The sequence below is a fragment of the Budorcas taxicolor genome, chromosome 7 (genome assembly GCF_023091745.1).
Source record: "Budorcas taxicolor isolate Tak-1 chromosome 7, Takin1.1, whole genome shotgun sequence".
Classification (NCBI taxonomy): Eukaryota; Metazoa; Chordata; class Mammalia; order Artiodactyla; family Bovidae; genus Budorcas; species Budorcas taxicolor.
In genome coordinates this window covers 41,835,105-41,853,091 of record NC_068916.1, presented here as the reverse complement: position 1 = coordinate 41,853,091, position 17,987 = coordinate 41,835,105, and the positions used below count along the sequence as shown (strand labels likewise).

The 17,987-nt window shown below is 39.1% G+C and overlaps 2 protein-coding genes across 2 annotated transcripts; both read right to left on the bottom strand.

Annotated features, from left to right (window-relative positions):
• Nucleotides 1–39: 39 nt before the first annotated feature.
• LOC128051000 (olfactory receptor 2T11-like) lies at nt 40–12,324 on the bottom strand. The gene is given in 6 exon segments (XM_052643507.1): nt 40–66; nt 2,446–2,459; nt 8,808–9,473; nt 9,476–9,626; nt 10,038–10,080; nt 12,194–12,324. Coding segments are annotated over 6 exon segments (1,032 nt in total).
• Nucleotides 12,325–16,470: 4,146 nt separating this feature from the next.
• Nucleotides 16,471–17,439, bottom strand: LOC128050707 (olfactory receptor 2T2). The gene has a single exon (XM_052643041.1). It carries the CDS (start codon nt 17,437–17,439, stop codon nt 16,471–16,473), a length of 969 nt encoding a protein of 322 aa, XP_052499001.1.
• Nucleotides 17,440–17,987: the final 548 nt, after the last annotated feature.

Here is a 17,987-nt window from a genome sequence, read left to right as displayed (position 1 = left end):
AGAAACTCACAATGGAGATAATATCTCAGAGGCTACGGTTCAGATAAGATTTTCCAAGTCATAAAGCTAGAGAAAAACAAGCAGACCAAGGGACATTATAAATTAGGAACTATAGATCTATTTTTTTCTTTCTGGAGCACAACACTTTTTATATTGTGCTGCAATACATAGGTAATGCAAATTGCATAATAAAGCTGGCTTTTGCTATATCTAGATTGGAGCTTTAAATATCATATCTGCCCTATTTATTCTGCATTGGTGGCCTTCAGAATCTTGTTTAGCCAATAGCAGGCTTAATTAAATAAAATTGGTTATTTGGATTGCCAAAGATGGGCAGAATGAATAGCTGATGAAGTGAAGGATATAAAGGAGAAGACACGTCCTGTGTGTCTACTCTCAGCAACACTTTCCGACACTTCAGATAAGCAGATGTGTGGGGTTTTCCCCACTTGTGAAGCAACCAGCAGATTTCCAGACACTAGATTGGCATATTACAACTTAATTCAGTTCTCACACTATCTGCCTAGATAGAGCCCAATATTCCATAGCTTCAGTCCTCTAAGACTGACCCCACTTCAGAAACCAATTGCTAGTACAAGTCATCACCTGTGCTACTAATCTCCTGGCTATATATTGGAGTTCCCTATGACTCTCTCCAAGAGTGCAATTAAATTTTCTAGAGTGTTTCGTAGAACTCAGGAAAACATTTTACTTAACTGACTAGTGTATAACTCAGGAACAACAGAAGTGGAAGATAGACAGGGGAATATGTAGGAAGATTCCATCATTTGTGCTTGCATGCTAAGTTGCTTCAGTAGTGTCTCTTTGTGCCACGAGGGACTGAAGCCCGCCAGGCTACTCTATCTATGGGATTCTCTATGCAAGTATACTGGAGTGTGTTGCCATGCCCTTCTCCAGGGGCTCATTCCGACCCAGGGATTGAACCTGTGTCTCCTGCATTGCAGGTGAAATCTTTACCGCTGAGCCACTGCAGAAGCCTGCCTCCATTAGTCACTGGTGATTAATAAAATCTCTACACTTTTTTTCCCCTTGGAGATCTAAGAGGTAGGAATTTAGAAGTTCCAAACCATTGAAGGTATGGTTAGTTTCCTGGTAGCCAGCTCCCACCTGTAGGGCTTTCCATAAGTAACATCATTAACATAAATTCAGGTGTTGCTAGAAGGGATTCCTTATGAATAAGATACCTGAGGAAGCCTCATTTTATTTAGGAAATTCTGAGGATTTTAGGATCTCTGCCAAGGAATTCAGACAAAGACCAAATATATTTCTTATTATATACCATAATATCACAAAATGTTAGAAAAACTTGCTTGGGCATTATGAGTAAAATGTTAAAGCTGTTTTCTAAGTTTTTTCAGTAGCTTTGCCATCATCTACTTGTTCTTTCTTGTCTGTTTTTATTCTGATCTCAGTAGAGCACCGTAATTTTGGGAAATCTACATCAGACAGGTAACTTTAACCTCAAAACTCTGTTGAGGAGCTTCACATGCCACTTTAAGGCCCATTGTGTTGTGACAATTTCATCCTCTGAAGTCATTTTTTTCTGCCTCCAATGCATTTGCTCTGGTGCTACAGCTCCTATGACCTCCTTGCTGATCCTTTGTCCTCACTTTGTGGGAGTTTCCCAGCCCAAGTCCTTTGCTTCTGCCCTAACCCTGGCTTGTTTCTCACTCTCATAACTGTATGTGGTCATCTCCTCAGGTTTTTCCTCAAAATCCACTTCTTAAAAGGATCTATTCTGTAGGACTTGATGACTTTCTATTTTTCATTGTCCTTAACACAATCTGTCATACATAATCATTTTATTTTGGGTTTCTGTCCTGCCCACTAGACAGTAAGATGAATATGGGCACGGATATTTGCTTATTTTGCTTACTGTGCACTTTCAAAATATAAAATAATGTCTAAGATCTGGTAACTTGGCTGAATATTTAAATGAATGATTATTTAGCATATGCACTCCTTAAAATGCAAGTTTGGTCTTTTAATATGATTCATTTTTAGTAAAATTTCTTTAAAATTCACCTCAGTATGTTCTATAGAATATGCCAAAATAAAATTATAGTCCAGGTCTTTCTGTTTATCTTAAGTCTAAAATAGCATCATAAACTAGGATTCACTCACTTTCTAATTAAAAAAAAACTTAGTAATAAGAAACACAACTACATTACAATCCAAGATCAATACAAATATTACATCTTAATGAAGTTTTATGTAAACAAATTTGAAACAATCCCTGTGAGTTAAAAGCATCATTCTTTTAGAAAATGAAACTCACCTCTTTATCTTTCTTTTGAATCTGATTTTTTGGTGACAGCTATTCATTCATTATGTATCAATTATTGAGTAAAAGACAAATTTAACTTCAGATGTTATTATTCATACAGTGATTGTTTTGTAGAAGTTAATATAGTTTGAACTCACCTTATGTTCCACAACTAAAAGCACAGAAAATCATTATGCATTATTCTTAGCAACAAGTTTCCATCTAGTATCAGAAAAATTGTGCAGTAAATGCTAGTGTTAATTTCGTATCTTATTAAAATAGTAAGTCTGTAATAGATTAACTTGTGTGCATGCATGCTAAGTCACTTTAGTTGTGTCTGACTCTTTTTGACCTTATGAACTCTAGCCCACCAGGCTCCTCTGTCCTTGAGATTCTCCAGGTAAGAACACTAGAGAGTGTTGCCATTCCCTCCTCTGGGGATCATCCGAACCCAGGGATCGAACCCGTGTCTCCTTTGTCTCCTGCATTGGCAAGTGAGTTCTTTACCACTAGTGCCACCTGGGAAGCCCCATAGATTAATTTAGTGTTAAACAAAGCCTATCTTGAAAGGCAGAATAATGTTCCCACCCCAACTCAAAGAACCCTCCATCCTAATCCCCAGCCTATAAATATCTTCCCTACTTGGCAAAAGAGACTTTGCAATTGTGATTCAGTTCCAGATGATTAGATGAGATTACTCTGGAATGTCCCATTGTGCCCAATCTATATTCCAGGGCCCTTATAAGAGGAAGACAGGAAAGAGGAGGCAGGGATAAGAAGATGAGATGTGATATTATGAACAAAGGTCCAAGTAATACAAATGCTGGTTTTGAAAATGAAGGGAACTATGAGGCAAGGATTTGGGTGACCTCTAGAATCTGAAAATGGAATCTCCTCAAAAACTTTCAGAAAGAAGTATAGCCCTCCTGACATCTTAATTGTAGCCCAGGATGACCAGTTTTGGAGTTGCAGTCTTCAGAATGGCAAGACAGTCAATTTGTGTTATTTTAAGGCACTGAATTTGCTCTATTTGATTAGTAGCCACAAGATATTATCATAAATAATTTTACCAGATTTTAAACATAAGTATAACACGAGGGAGTCATATTGCTAATAATAAAATACCCAGCATCCATCTATGCCAGGCATCTTTTTGCATGCTTTCATGTTTGATGTAGTTCCTCTTCACAGCGCCTCTGTGGGGCAAATTACTGTAATTATTACCATCTTATTGTTGGAGAAAGTGAGGCATAAAGAATAAGTAGTGGAGATAGGTCCTGGCTCAGATATAAGGCTTTGTTTTCCATATACTCCACAGCTACACTCAACTGGCCCCTAAATGCATAGTATCCTTTTAATCATCAGTAACTTCAACCAGCTAAAAAAAAATGTCAGAAGAATACCAACTGCAAGACCATAATCACAATCAAGAAAAACTTGAATTTCTGGTCAAAACTTGTTGACAAATTACAAAATAACATAATGAAGTTAAATATTTCCAGATATTCAAAATTCTAACTCCTGGGCAATCTCTAGTCATCACATACCTGTGGCTTGCTAATGATGTCCAGGGGGAAAAAGGTCCTCACCAAATGGATGCTGAGAAAGATCCTGCAAACATCAGATTCACAAATCACAAATCTCACTGCTGAGCACACACAGTCAATGACAGCTTCTTATCTCCAAGCAGACCTAGTAATGTGCCATCCAAAAGTCCCGCTGTCAGGCTGTCATCAGTGTAACCACCATTACAAATACAGCTCAGTAAAGATTGTCCCAAATTTCCTTTTGAATACAGAGTTGAATTAAATCTTCTGTTAATGTGTATCAGAGGAAAGTAGCAGAGTTCACTTAAGGATAAAGAACCCCTGAGGACAAGACTATTACATGAAGTTGAGTAAAGAATAAACAATAAAACCATTAAAAAATATTGCATAGAGTTATGAACCCACTTTGGAGTAGGAAATGGAAACCCACTCCAATATTTTTGCCTGGAGAATCCCATGGACAGAGAAGCCTGGTGGACTTCAGTCTATAGAGTTGCAAAGAGGTGGACACAACTGAGTGACTGAGCACAAACACATGCACGTGAATCCATTTCAAATCCTTGTGAAATAAACTGAAATGTCTTCAGAATTATCCTGTCAGTGATATACAAATCTAAAATCACAAACTTGCAAGCATTTATCCTCTTCTACTATATTTTCCTACATACAGGTGCTCCCAAATGGGGAGCAGACATAACATTTTAAATTGCATGTTTCAAAAGACTCTGTCAAATGTGAACCCTGCGATTAGACTTCTATATTTTATGGTTATGTGCAATTTTTGTTGAAACATAGTACATCATTGTCTTAAACCAAAGCCTCCCTCCAGGCAGTGGTACTTTGAAAGTTCACTGACTTGTGAATCTAGGATAAGTGGTTCCATCAGACCAGATGTTTCCAATACAATTATTCCCTGCTGGAGCTGGATCAGACTTATTATTAAAGAATGTCATTTGAAAACTAAATGTATTCCCAAGCTTCTTTTCCAGCCAGGTTGTCCCCTCTGTATTTTCCTGGGTGATTTTAGAAAAACAAATCCCACCACTTTCTCCCCTGAATATGTATGATGAATCACTGAATCTGTTGTGCCATATTTCTTTAACTATGAGGCTATGAGATATGATGAAATGTTAAGCTGTTAATCTGATTGTACTCAGGTGTGTACCGCATGCTCAAAGTGAAAAAGTTGGAGCATGAGATTAATCTGCTCTAACTCTTCTTGTTTGTACAGGCTTAAAGAGGCTTCCTCAACAAGACTGATGTTGGAGAGCACTGGTTGCATTCTCTTCTGCTGCATAGGACACGGGCTATAGAAATGGGGTTGGAACTGCCAATCTTACTCAAATTGAACCTCTATTTGTGAGTTAGATTGTTTTAACACTGAGTATCTAGAGAGTACTATCATATATTGCTGGTGAGAATGTAAGTAGGTATTATTTTTGTTAGAGAGAGCAGCAAACCAATATCTGGACTTTAAAAATAACATATACTTTCTACTCCTAGCAAATTTTATATAGAAATTAAGAGGACGCAGAGGGATGGTACGGGGAGGGAGGTGGGTAGCGGGGGGTTCAGGATGGGTAACACATGTATACCTGTGGTGGATTCATGTTGATGTATGGCAAAACCAATACAATATTGTAAAGTAATTAACCTCCAATTAAAATAAATAAATTTAAAGAAATAGGTGAGCAATTTTATATAAATATTCATCTTGGTGTCTTTTGTATTACTAAGAAAGCAGAGGCAGCTTAAGCATCTGCTCTTGGACGCTTACAAAATTATTTAGTTTTTGGAATTAGTAACAAGATTCCAAGCATCCTTTAGGATATGAGGTAGACCAAAAATCATTATGCTATGACAGTTTCACTGCATCCTTAAGTGAAAAATCCAGCAGTTAGAAACCCCTATGTTCTTTATATATAATATAAATATCTTACCATAATATATATAACATTTTTGTATGTGTCCAACAGCAGATGCTATTATGTATATATTTTTCCTCTCTTTGATAAAAAAATGTCTTACACATATAACCTATAATATATATGTGATATGGATATATGTATCACTAGTTTTCACTTTCATGCATTGGAGAAGGAAATGGCAACCCACTCCAGTGTTCTTGCCTGGAGAATCCCAGGGACGGGGGAGCCTGGTGGGCTGACGTCTATGGGGTTGCACAGAGTCGGACACGACTGAAGCGACTTAGCAGCAGCAGCAGCAGTATACATGTGGTAAAGAGCTATATACATATATACATATATTTTAGTGTGCATATATATGTGCACATATAAGTATGTGAATGTGTATATGTACACACACACACACACACACACACATATATATACACACACACAATTATGAAGTAAAAGTTTTACTGATGATCGAGTCTCAAGAACATCAGTTTGTCTTCACTGCATTTTCCATTTTCCTACATCATAGATTATGTGTGTAAAAATAATTTAATTTCAAGTTAAAGAATAAGCCTCCTATTCACAACTTTGGCAATAAATACCTATAATTTTCCATTTCTCAATCTTTCAGTATCAATAGGGTCACTAAGATGTATCAAATTTACCCCAGAATCCTGCTTAAATTGGATCCTGCATTCTAAAACAGAATTCATCTGATTCCTCTGACTCTTAAGCTTCCATACTGCAAGATGTCACCTGAAGTATGTGCTTCAGGCCTTAAAATATACACTTGAGTCTCTGCACGTTAAATTTGAAGGGACTCACTAACATACATACATCAAAATAATCAGAAAATGTGAACTTGCAAACATGTAACTTTTTAGAAAAGTAAAATAACTTTTTATCAAAGAGAGGAGAAATATATACAAAATAATTCCCGTAAGTGATAGCTTTATGCATTGGTATAAACAACTCTGGTTTGATAGTTTCAATTTCCCAGGATTCTATAATCACTTCAGACCCTGTCAGTTTACCTTTTGTTCCTGATCATTATGTAAAACCTGTACCTAATTGCCTTGGGTGAAAATCCAAGACCTGCCATTTATTAGACATATGACAGTGGGAAAGCCCCTCTTCAAATTTATAACTAGCCAAAAGTACATCAGAGCAGCCCCTGCCCTCAGGGTTATTGGGAGGGTTTTGTGTAAGGGTCTCATAACAGTACCTGGCACCTGATAATGTTATGGAAATGTTTAGACTCTCCCTTCACTCAAAATAGAGAACTCTCTAATTTGGCAATTGTGGAAACAGAACAGGCTCCAGAATGAGAAGATAGTATTAACTTTTTAATTTGAAAGTGGCCAGTATGTATAACCTTTAATCTTTTTAGCCTAATTTTCCCTGTATTTAAAGCAAACATGATAGTAAACATAATCATACAATTTTTGGATTATAAGTATAAATTTATAAAAAAACATTTATTTTTCAATTAAAATAGCACTAGAAAAGTTCTCTGTCTTAAGACTAAGACCATTGAAGACATGCACTGCATATGTTGCTATCTTGTTGTTAAATATACTCAATTATAAAGATTGTTATAATCTTTCAAATTACAAAGGACCATTATTTACAGGGAGTCCTGACTTCCTTCAACTCTATATTCATTTTTGTCTCATAGAAATTTTCCCACAATATTTCCAGGAATACAAGGAAACAGCTCTCTGTTGCAGCTTCATCAGTTCTATTAGTTGAACTGTAGATGAAGTCCAAAGACATGGACTTAACTATGTTCTAACCTGTTTCCTCATTTTATCTGCCTAAGGTTATTGGCTGCTGATTAAAACCACTGCCCATTGCAGGTAAACACTATGGAAATTCAGGGAAAGGATAACTTTTGATAATGCCAGCTCTCATATACAATCATAAGCCTTGTTCTAACATGTAAGTTTTCAGTCAATATGGAAAAAATGCAAGTTTCTATCTCTATACCTGAGTAAATGCCTACCTGTGATACCTACCTCTAATTGGCTCCAAAGGAAGACAGATATCTATGACAAATCTAGCAAAAACCAATGATGTTTCTTAGCAGGAGCCACAGTTCTAAAATGCTTCAATAGAAATGATATCTGAACCGGTGGTTCAGTTAATTTTATGCCCATATCCCTCACCTGTAGAAAGACCCCAGGTAGGGAGTCTGACTGCCTCTCAGCATGGAACATCAGGTCCTTGGTAGACCAGACTAGCTGGCACACAACAGAAGCTGAACATAGATTTTATCTGCATGTTAGTCCCAGAGGGATATGTTTTCCCCAGGTCATTATCAGGATTAACAAGCGTCCAGGTTTGTATTGTGCCATATGCCTCCCTGCTTTTGGAAATTGTCTATCAAAGAATAGCAAGTTTTAGCACAAAATCACAAGACCAGAAGTCAGAAAATATGGTTATAAATTTCTCTATCTCCCATGAGGCTAATTCCTTCTCAAAATAACTTGGCAGAACTTTGTGAAGATCAAAGTCAAATAATGTAGTTAAATGTGTTTTGAAAAATGGAAACAGTTTTCCCTTCATGTTTACCCCATGTTTAAGAACAGTATCTGACATTTTGCACGTATGCAATTGGTTTTTTAAATTAATTTTAAATTATTACAATTTATCACTTTCAATCTCAAGCTACACATTTTATTTTTAAATTTAATTTTATTTTATATTAGAGTATATTTGATTTACAATGCTGTGTTAGTTTCAAGTATATAGCAAACAGTTATACACATATCCATTCTTTTTCAGATTCTTTTCCCTTATAGGTTATTATAGAATATTGAGTAGGGTTCCCTGTGATATATAGTAGGTCCTCATTAATTATCTATTTTATGTATAGCAGTGCGCATATGGGGCTTTCCTGCTGGCTCAGCAGTAAAGAATCCACCTGCAATGCAGGAACCATAAGAGACAGGGGTTCGATTCCTGCATTGTGCAGATCCCCTAGAGAAGGACATGGCAACCCACTCCAGTATACTTGCCTGGAGAATCCCATGGACAGAGGAGCCTGGCAGCTACAGTCCATAGCATCAAAAAGAGGATTGAGCATGGGTGTGACAATGGTATAGAAAGCTGATACTACCTTGTCTTGCTCAGGAGTGTGAAATGACTTGGGCAGCACATAAGTGTAGAAGGCAGCCCCATAGAAAATGCTGACTACAGTCAAGTGGGAAGAGCAAGTGGTAAAGGCCTTTTTCCGGCCTTCAGCAGAGCGCATGCGGTGGACAGTTAACAAAATGAGGGAGTAGGAGGCTGAGATAATAGAGATGGGGATGAGCAACATGAGCACACAGCAGATGTACATCAAGGTTTCATACAAGGATGTGTCAGCACAGGCCAGTTTGAGAACAGCAGGGATCTCACAGAAGGAATGATCGATGATGCGGGATCCACAGTAGGGGACATTCATGGTGATAGGGGTGAGCAGAAAGCCATCCAGGGATCCACCAAACCAGGCACCAGCAGCCAGAAGGAGACACACTCTGCGATTCATCAACACAGGGTACCTAAGAGGGTTGCAGACAGCCACATAGCGGTCATAGGCCATGAGGCCCAACAGGAAGAACTCTGTTCCCATCATGGTTAAGTAGAGGAAGATCTGGATGCCACAGGCCACGAAGGAAATGGTCTTCTCATTAGAAACCATGTTGAATAGAAGCTTTGGGACGGTAGTACAAATGAAAAGGTGTCCATGATAGACAGTTGGCTGAGCAGAAAGTACATGGGGGTATGGAGATGGGAGTCTCTGTGAATCAAGAATATTATGACCAAATTTGCAGTTACAGCCACCACAAAAATAGCCAAAATAACTGCAAAGACAATCCCTGTATTGCCATGCTGTGTTGGAGAGATTAGATCCTCCTCTCTGCTACAGTAAGGTTCAGTTCAGTTCAGTTCAGTTGCTCAGTCGTGTCCAACTCTTTGCGACCCCACAAATCGCAGCACGCCAGGCCTCCCTGTCCATCACCAACTCCCGGAGTTCACTCAGATTCCCGTCCATCGAGTCAGTGATGCTATCCAGCCATCTATTCCTCCTTCATCCCCTTCTCCTCCTGCCCCTAATCCCTCCCAGCATCAAAGTCTTTTCCAACGAGTCAATGTGGAGAAGCTGAAAGGCTTTAATCAAATAGTGAAAATGTATTTGCTCCACTCATGATGAAGGTTGGAAGCTGGGATGAGCATAACAAAGGGTTATGAGCGTTCACTGAGTGCCCAAGGGTGGGAACAGATGATAAAGTGTCAATATACCCGGCCTTGAGGCAGTCGAAGGCTTCCTTCTGACCACCTGTATCTGAGAGCAAAGACTGTTGTTTCATGACAAGACTACCTTTAGGGTTTCACCAAAGCTATGTTATGGCTTGGGTGGTGGGAACTGTATTTTATGCTTGAATGCTTTAATGTTTATCTGGAATGGCTACGTGCAAGTCAGCCTTATTCTCTATTCCCTGAAAATTATAAAACTACACAATTGGATAATAAACTTTGTCAGTCCACTAGAGGCTGTCCCTGAGTGTCCTTTACAGAGTGGGTTCTCCGAGCCTTACAAGTCAACTCTTTGCATGAGGTGGCCAAAGTACTGGAGTTTCAGCTTCAGCATCATTTCTTCCAAAGAAATCCCAGGGCTGATCTCCTTCAGAATGGACTGGTTGGATCTCCTTGCAGGCCAAGGGACTCTCAAGAGTCTTCTCCAACACCACACTTCAAAAGCATCAATTTTTTGGCACTTAGCCTTCTTCACAGTCCAACTCTCACATCCACACATGATCACAGGAAAAACCATAGCCTTGACTAGACGGACCTTAGTTGGCAAAGTAATGTCTCTGCTTTTGAATGTGCTGTCTAGGTTGGTCATAACTTTTCTTCCAAGGAGTAGGTGTCTTTTAATTTCATGGCTGCAATAACCATCTGCAGTGATTTTGGAGGCCATAAAAATAAAGTCTGACACTGTTTCCACTGTTTCCCCATCTATTTCCCATGAAGTGATGGGACCAGATGCCATGGTCTTCGTTTTCTGAATGTTGAGCTTTAAGCCAACTGTTTCACTCTCCACTTTCACTTTCATCAAGAGGCTTTTTAGTTCTTCACTTTCTACCATAAGGGTGGTGTCATTTGCATATCTGAGGTTATTGATATTTCTCCTGGCAATCTTGATTCCAGCTTGTGCTTCTTCCAGTCCAGTGTTTCTCATGATGTACTCTGCATAGAAGTTAAATAAGCAGGGTGACAATATACAGCCTTGACGTACTCCTTTTCCTATTTGTAACCGATCTGTTGTTCCATGTCCAGTTCTAACTGTTGCTTCCTGACCTGCATACAGATTTCTCAAGAGGCAGGTCAGGTGGTCTGGTATTCTCATCTCTTTCAGAATTTTCCACAGTTTATTGTGATCCACATAGTCAAAGGCTTTGGCATAGTCAATAAAACAGAAATAGATGTTTCTCTAGAACTCTCTTGCTTTTTCCATTATCCAGTGGATGTTGGCAATTTGATCTCTGGTTCCTCTGCCTTTTCTGAAACCAGCTTCAACATGTGGAAGTTCATGGTTCACGTATTGCTGAAGCCTGGCTTGGAGAATTTTGAGCATTACTTTACTAGCATGTGAGATGAGTGCAATTGTGTGGTAGTTAGAGCATTCTTTGGCATTGCCTTGCTTTGGGATTGGAATGAAAATGGACCTTTTCCAGTCCTCTGGCCACTGCTGAGTTTTCCAAATTTGCTGGCATATTTAGTGCAGCACTTTCACAGCATCATCTTTCAGGATTTGAAATAGCTCTACTGGAATTCCATCACCTCCACTAGCTTTGTTCCTAGTGATGCTTTCTAAGGCCCACTTGACTTCACATTCCAGGATGTCTGGCTCTAGATGAGTGATCACACCATTGTGATTATCTGGGTCATGAAGATCTTTTTTGTATAGTTCTTCTGTGTATTCTTGCCACCTCTTCTTAATATCTTCTGCTTCTGTTAGGTCCAGACCATTTCTGTCCTTTATCGAGCCCATCTTTGCATGAAATGTTCCCTTGGTATCTCTAATTTTCTTGAAGAGATCTCCAGTTTTTCCCATTCTGTTCTTTTCCTCTATTTCTTTGCATTGATTGCTGAAGAAGGCTTTCTTATCTCTTCTTGCTATTCTTTGGAACTCTGCATTCAGATGCTTATATCTTTCGTTTTCTCCTTTGCTTTTCACCTCTCTTCTTTTCACAGCTATATTTAAGGCCTCCCCAGACAGCCATTTTGCTTTTTTGCATTTCTTTTCCATGGTGATGGTCTTGATCCCTGTCTCCTGTACAATGTCACGAACCTCATTCCACAGTTCATCAGGCAGTCTATCTATCAGATCTAGGCCCTTAAATCTATTTCTCACTTCCACTGTATAATCATAAGGGATTTGATTTAGGTCATACCTGAATGGTATGACCTCTAGCTTCCAAGAGGAGCCACCCTGCACCCGAGGCCAGGGGTGGCGGCTAGGAGGAACAACCCCATGTCCAAAGAGCGGTGGCTGTGCAGTTGCAGAAGGGCATAGAAGAGCCATCCCATGTTGAAGGTCAGGAAGGGTGGCAGTGAGGAGATACCTCTCATCTAAGGTAAGGAGCAGTGGCTGCACTTTGCTGGAGCAGCCATGAAGAGATACCACACGCCCAAGGTAAGACAACCCCAAGTAAGATGGTAGGTGTTGCAAGAGGGCATCAGAGGGCAGACACACTGAAACCATACTCACAGAAAACTAGTCAATCTAATCACACTAGGACCACAGCCTTGTCTAACTCAATGAAACTAAGCCATACCCATGGGGCAACCCAAGACGGACGGGTCATGGTGGAGAGGTCTCACTGAATGTGGTCCACTGGAGAAGGAAATGGTAAACCACTTCAGTATTCTTGCCTTGAGAACCCCATGAACAGTATGAAAAGGCAAAATGATAGGATACTGAAAGAGGAACTCCCTAGGTCAGTAGATGCCCAATATGCTACTGGAGATCAGTGGAGAAATAACTCCAGAAAAAATGAAGGGATGGAGCCAAAGCAAAAACAATACCCAGCTGTGGATGTGACTGGTGATAGAAGCAATATTCGATGCTGTAAAGAGCAATATTGCATAGAAACCTGGAATGTCATGTCCATGAATCAAGGCAAATTGGAAGTGGTCAAACAAGAGATGACAAGAGTGATTATCGACATTCTAGGAATCAGCAAACTAAAATGGACTGGAATGGGTAAATTTAACTCAGATGACCATTATATCTACTACTGTGGGCAGGAATTCCTCAGAAGAAATGGAGTAGACATCATGGTCAACAAAAGAGTCCGAAATGCAGTGCTTGGATGCAATCTCAAAAACGACAGAATGAACTCTGTTCATCTCCAAGGCAAATCATTTGATATCATGGTAAGCCAAGTCTATGCCCCAACTAGTAACGCTGAAGAAGCTGAAGTTGAATGGTTCTATGAAGACCTACAAGACCTTTTAGAACTAACACCCAAAAAAGATGTCCTTTTCATTATAGAGGATTGGAATGCAAAAGTAGGAAGTCAAGAAACACGTGGAGTAACAGGCAAATTTGGCCTTGGAATGTGGAATGAAGCAGGGCAAAGACTAATAGAGTTTTGCCAAGAAAATGCACTGGTCATAGCAAACACCCTCTTCCAACGACACAAGAGAAGACTCTACACTTGGACATCACCAGATGGTCAACACTGAAATCAGACTGATGATATTCTTTGCAGCCAAAGATGGAGAAGCTCTATACAGTCAACAAAAACAAGACTAGGAGCTACTGTGGCTCAGATCATGAACTCCTTATTGCCAAATTCAGACTTAAATTGAAGAAAGTAGGGAAAACTGCTAATTGGTTATTACAGTGAATCAAAGGAATGTCTGGAGGTTGTAAAGAACTTACTAGACCCACTCCCATAATCTATATTTTAAAATAACAGGATTAGCCAGAAGGTTTTTTTCAGAAACTGTCCTCAAGCAAGATACATTATTGTTATCTAATCTTAAGGAATGTAGGGGAAAAAAAAAGTGTCATTTTCTCCTCCTTGAGAATTCCAGACCCCTCTCTCCTTGGGGACCCCCAGACTTCTTATCAACCTGCTTAGGAATTGACTTTCTCAAAACAAGAACAAGAACAAGAACAACAAAACCTCAGAGCTTAAGTTTAGTAGAAGAAAGGGAATCATAAAGATCAGAGTAGAAAAAAATGAAAAAGAGATGGAGACATTAGCAACGCTCAGTAAAATTAAAGGTTAGTTCTTTGAGAAGATAAATAAAATTTATAAACCACTAGCCAGACTCATCAAGAAAAAAAGGGAGAAGACTCAAATCATTTAGACTCAAATAAGTGGAACAACAGACTGGTTCCAAATAGGAAAAGGAGTACGTGAAGGCTGTATATTGTCATGCTGCTTATTTAACTTCTATGCAGAGTACATCATGAGAAACGGTGGGCTGGAAGAAGCACAAGCTGGAATCAACATTGCCAGGAGAAATACCAATAACCTCAGATATGCAGATGACAACACCCTTATGGCAGAAAGTGAAGGGGAACTAAAAAGCCTCTTGATGAAAGTTAAGAAGGAGAGTGAAAAAGTTGGCTTAAAACTCAACATTCAGAAAACGAAGATCATGGCATCTGGTCCCATCACTTCATGGGAAATAGATGGGGAAACAGTGGAAACAGTGTCAGACTTTATTTTGGGGGGCTCCCAAATCACTGCAGATGGTGATTGCAGCCATGAAATTAAAAGACGCTTACTCCTTGGAAGGAAAGTTATGACCAACCTAGATAGCATATTCAAAAGCAGAGACATTACTCTGCCAACAAAGATCTGTCTAGTCAAGGCTATGGTTTTTCCAGTGGTCATGTATGGATGTGAGAGTTGAACTGTGAAGAAAGCTGAGCGCTGAAGAATTGATGCTTTTGAAGTGTGGTGTTGGAGAAGACTCTTGAGAGTCCCTTGGCCTGCAAGGAGATCCAACCAGTCCATTTGAAGGAGATCAGCCCTGGGATTTCTTTGGAAGGAATGATGCTGAAGCTGAAACTCCAGTACTTTGGCCACCTCATGTGAAGAGTTGACTCACTGGAAAAGACTCTGATGCTGGGAGGGATTGGGGGCAGGAGGAGAAGGGGACGACTGAGGATGAGATGGCTGGATGGCATCACCGACTCGATGGATGTAAGTTTGCATGAACTCCGGGAGATGGTGATGGACAGGAGGCCTGGTGTGCTGCGATTCATGGGGTCGCAAAGAGTCGGACACGACTGAGAGACTGAACTGAACTGAACTGAAGTTTTATTCAATATATTGATTCTTTCAATCCAAGAATATAGTAATTTGTTCATCTCTATCATCTTTGAGTTTTTTCATTAGTGTTTTGTTAGTTTTTCTACTTGAAGAGATTCATCCATTTAAGCCTTTCTTCCATCTCTTTTCTATTTGTTTATTTGTTTCAGCATAAGATCAAAGTTGGGGGAATCTTCCAAGGCAAAACGAACCCTGGATTAGCATATTAATGAGATGAGACTTACTTACATGAACATCTATGAAGGATACAGTTTTCACTTTGCATTGGCACTAACAATGACATACAGTAACCTATTCTTAATCTTTGTCAATTACAAAATCACCCAAAAATGATCCCAGCACATAATAAGCTTTTGACTGCAAAACAAGATAAACACCAGGTGAATAAAAATTTATTTGTCATATTTTAGTGCCTTACACATAAGAAGGAAGTTAAAATTAAGTAGGTAAATGGATGGACAGTCCTTAGTGACTGTGGTGTTTTAAAATAAACATTCTATTGTATCAGGATCCTGTATCTATTAAACTTCTCAAATAAGCAAAAGATAATTAATAGAGAAAATAGTACCAGTCTACTAGATGGAAACTTTTACAATAGGAAAATTGACCAAGGGAGCTGTTTTAACTAACAAAAGATCTTGATTTATTCATGTTTTGTTTCATAAGTCATTTTATTAGGGAATAAATGGAAGTTACTACAGGATTATAGCAATGTCTATCAATAATAGAATTCAAATGTAATCAATCATAAATATTTAATGATTTCCAGACACATAATGAACTCCACAATGAATAAAGTTATGATAACAGTTTAAATTTAGAGATTAGAGAACACAGACATTTATAAAATATAACAAAGAATACTGAACCCCAAACCCAATTGAATTATCGTTACAAAAGTTTTCTAAAAAGAGGTGCCACATAGACTATAGCCATCAGAAAATATTTAATTTGTACTGAACTTTTGACTTTAAATCAACAAGGACATGAAAATTATTCCTCGCATTTTCTATTCAAAAGTTTGTCAGAAATACAGACACAAAAGATACATGAAAATATATAACATAAAAATATTCATTCAGGACTTTCCAAGGGATGTTTGGACTGACTGGAATGATTTATAATGCTACCTGAAGAAAATGCTCTCTGAGAGATGTCTGTCAGTGAATTCAGACAAGTGAATTGGCTGTTGCTGAGATACTGGCTGTGTTCAGCTATAGTTCTTAAGTGTTGGTGTCAAAAGAATTATTTTGCCTGGTATGATTCAGGATTGTGAAAATGACAGGGACTATTTTTCGGAACCAACAACATATTTTTTAGAATTACTGTGTGCCAGTAGCCACAGTACCAAGAAAGTTTGTACCCAGCTCCTTCTAGTATTTCTCGGATACATCTCCTGCTCTGACTTTCTGGGAGTATGTGCATCTCCCCTGTATTCTCCTTAGAGCTGTAGCCACATCTTTATTTCTCAAGCTGTAGATGAGTGGGTTGAGCATTGGAGTGAGTATGGTGTAGAAGGCAGATACAACCTTGTCTTTCTCTGGTGTGTGATATGATTGGGGCAGCACATTGGTGTAGAAGGCTGCCCCATAGAAAATGATCACCACCACAATATGGGATGAACAGGTAGCAAAGGCTTTGCGCCGGCCCTCAGCGGAGTTCATCCGATGCACTGTGAGCAGGATGCATGTGTAGGAAACAGAGATGATGGATATAGGGATGAGCAGCATCAGCACGCAGCAGGCATACATCAGGGTCTGGTAGAGTGATGTGTCAATACAGGAGAGCTTCAGTACTGCTGGGATCTCACAGAAAAAGTGATTGATCTCTCGGGACCCACAGTAAGGGAAGCTCATGGTAAAGGGAGTCAGCATGAACCCATCCAAGGAGCCACCAACCCAGGAACCCACCACCATAAACAAGCAAATCCTGCGGTTCATGAGGAGAGGATATCGAAGAGGGTTGCACACAGCCACATACCTGTCATAGGCCATGAGGCCCAGCAAGAAGAATTCCCCTCCAATCAGGGTCAGGTAGAGGAAGATCTGAAGTGCACAGCCCAGAAAGGAGATGGTCTTTTCCTTGGACAAGAGGTCTTGCAACATCTTGGGGACAGTGATGCAGATGTAGACAGTGTCCATGATGGACAGTTGGCTAAGCAGGAAGTACATGGGCGTGTGGAGGTGGGAGTCTGTGTGAATGAGCAGAATCATGACCATGTTGGCTGTTACAGCCACCAGAAAGATGGAGAAGACCACTGCAAAGATAAACCCAGGGAATGTGGGATGTGTGATGAGGCCCAAGAGGATGAAGTCAGTGGAATTTTGAAGAATCATCTCCATGTTTACATCACATAATAGCTCCTAGAACTGCAAAGACAGGAAGTTGTTAGGTTAATTAATAATTCAAAATTTAGGGAAGGCCTACCATGGATAGTATGTCAGAAGCAGAGTGAGATAAAGGAAAGAACATCAGTTCAGAATCATGTTGAATCCCAGTTTTGGCATTAATTGTCTATGTACATTGGACAGAAAAATTAATCTATAAACGAACTCAGTTTCATCACTTGTGAAAAGTTATCATAGGTCAATATCTCTGTAGGCTGATATAAGATATAAATGTAATAATTTATACAGTATTGTTTTCAAATTTTTCTTTATTTTTATTTTGAACTATCTTCTGTATATATTTTATAATCTTATTTTAGAATGAAAATTTCTTCAGTTTGATAACTGTGCCTTACCCTTCATATTGCCTTGCAATCAATATGTATGGGTAGATTAAATTTAAATTGCACTCTGCCATTTAATATTGCATTGTTAACATCATGGGCATCCATTTGTGATTTCATAAGCTGATAAAAAATAAGCATGAAGCCAATAAATTTAGA

Bases quoted from the DNA above. Each gene is read 5' to 3' on its own strand.
- LOC128050707 (XM_052643041.1), bottom strand. From the start codon at position 17,439: ATGGAGATGATTCTTCAAAATTCCACTGACTTCATCCTCTTGGGCCTC.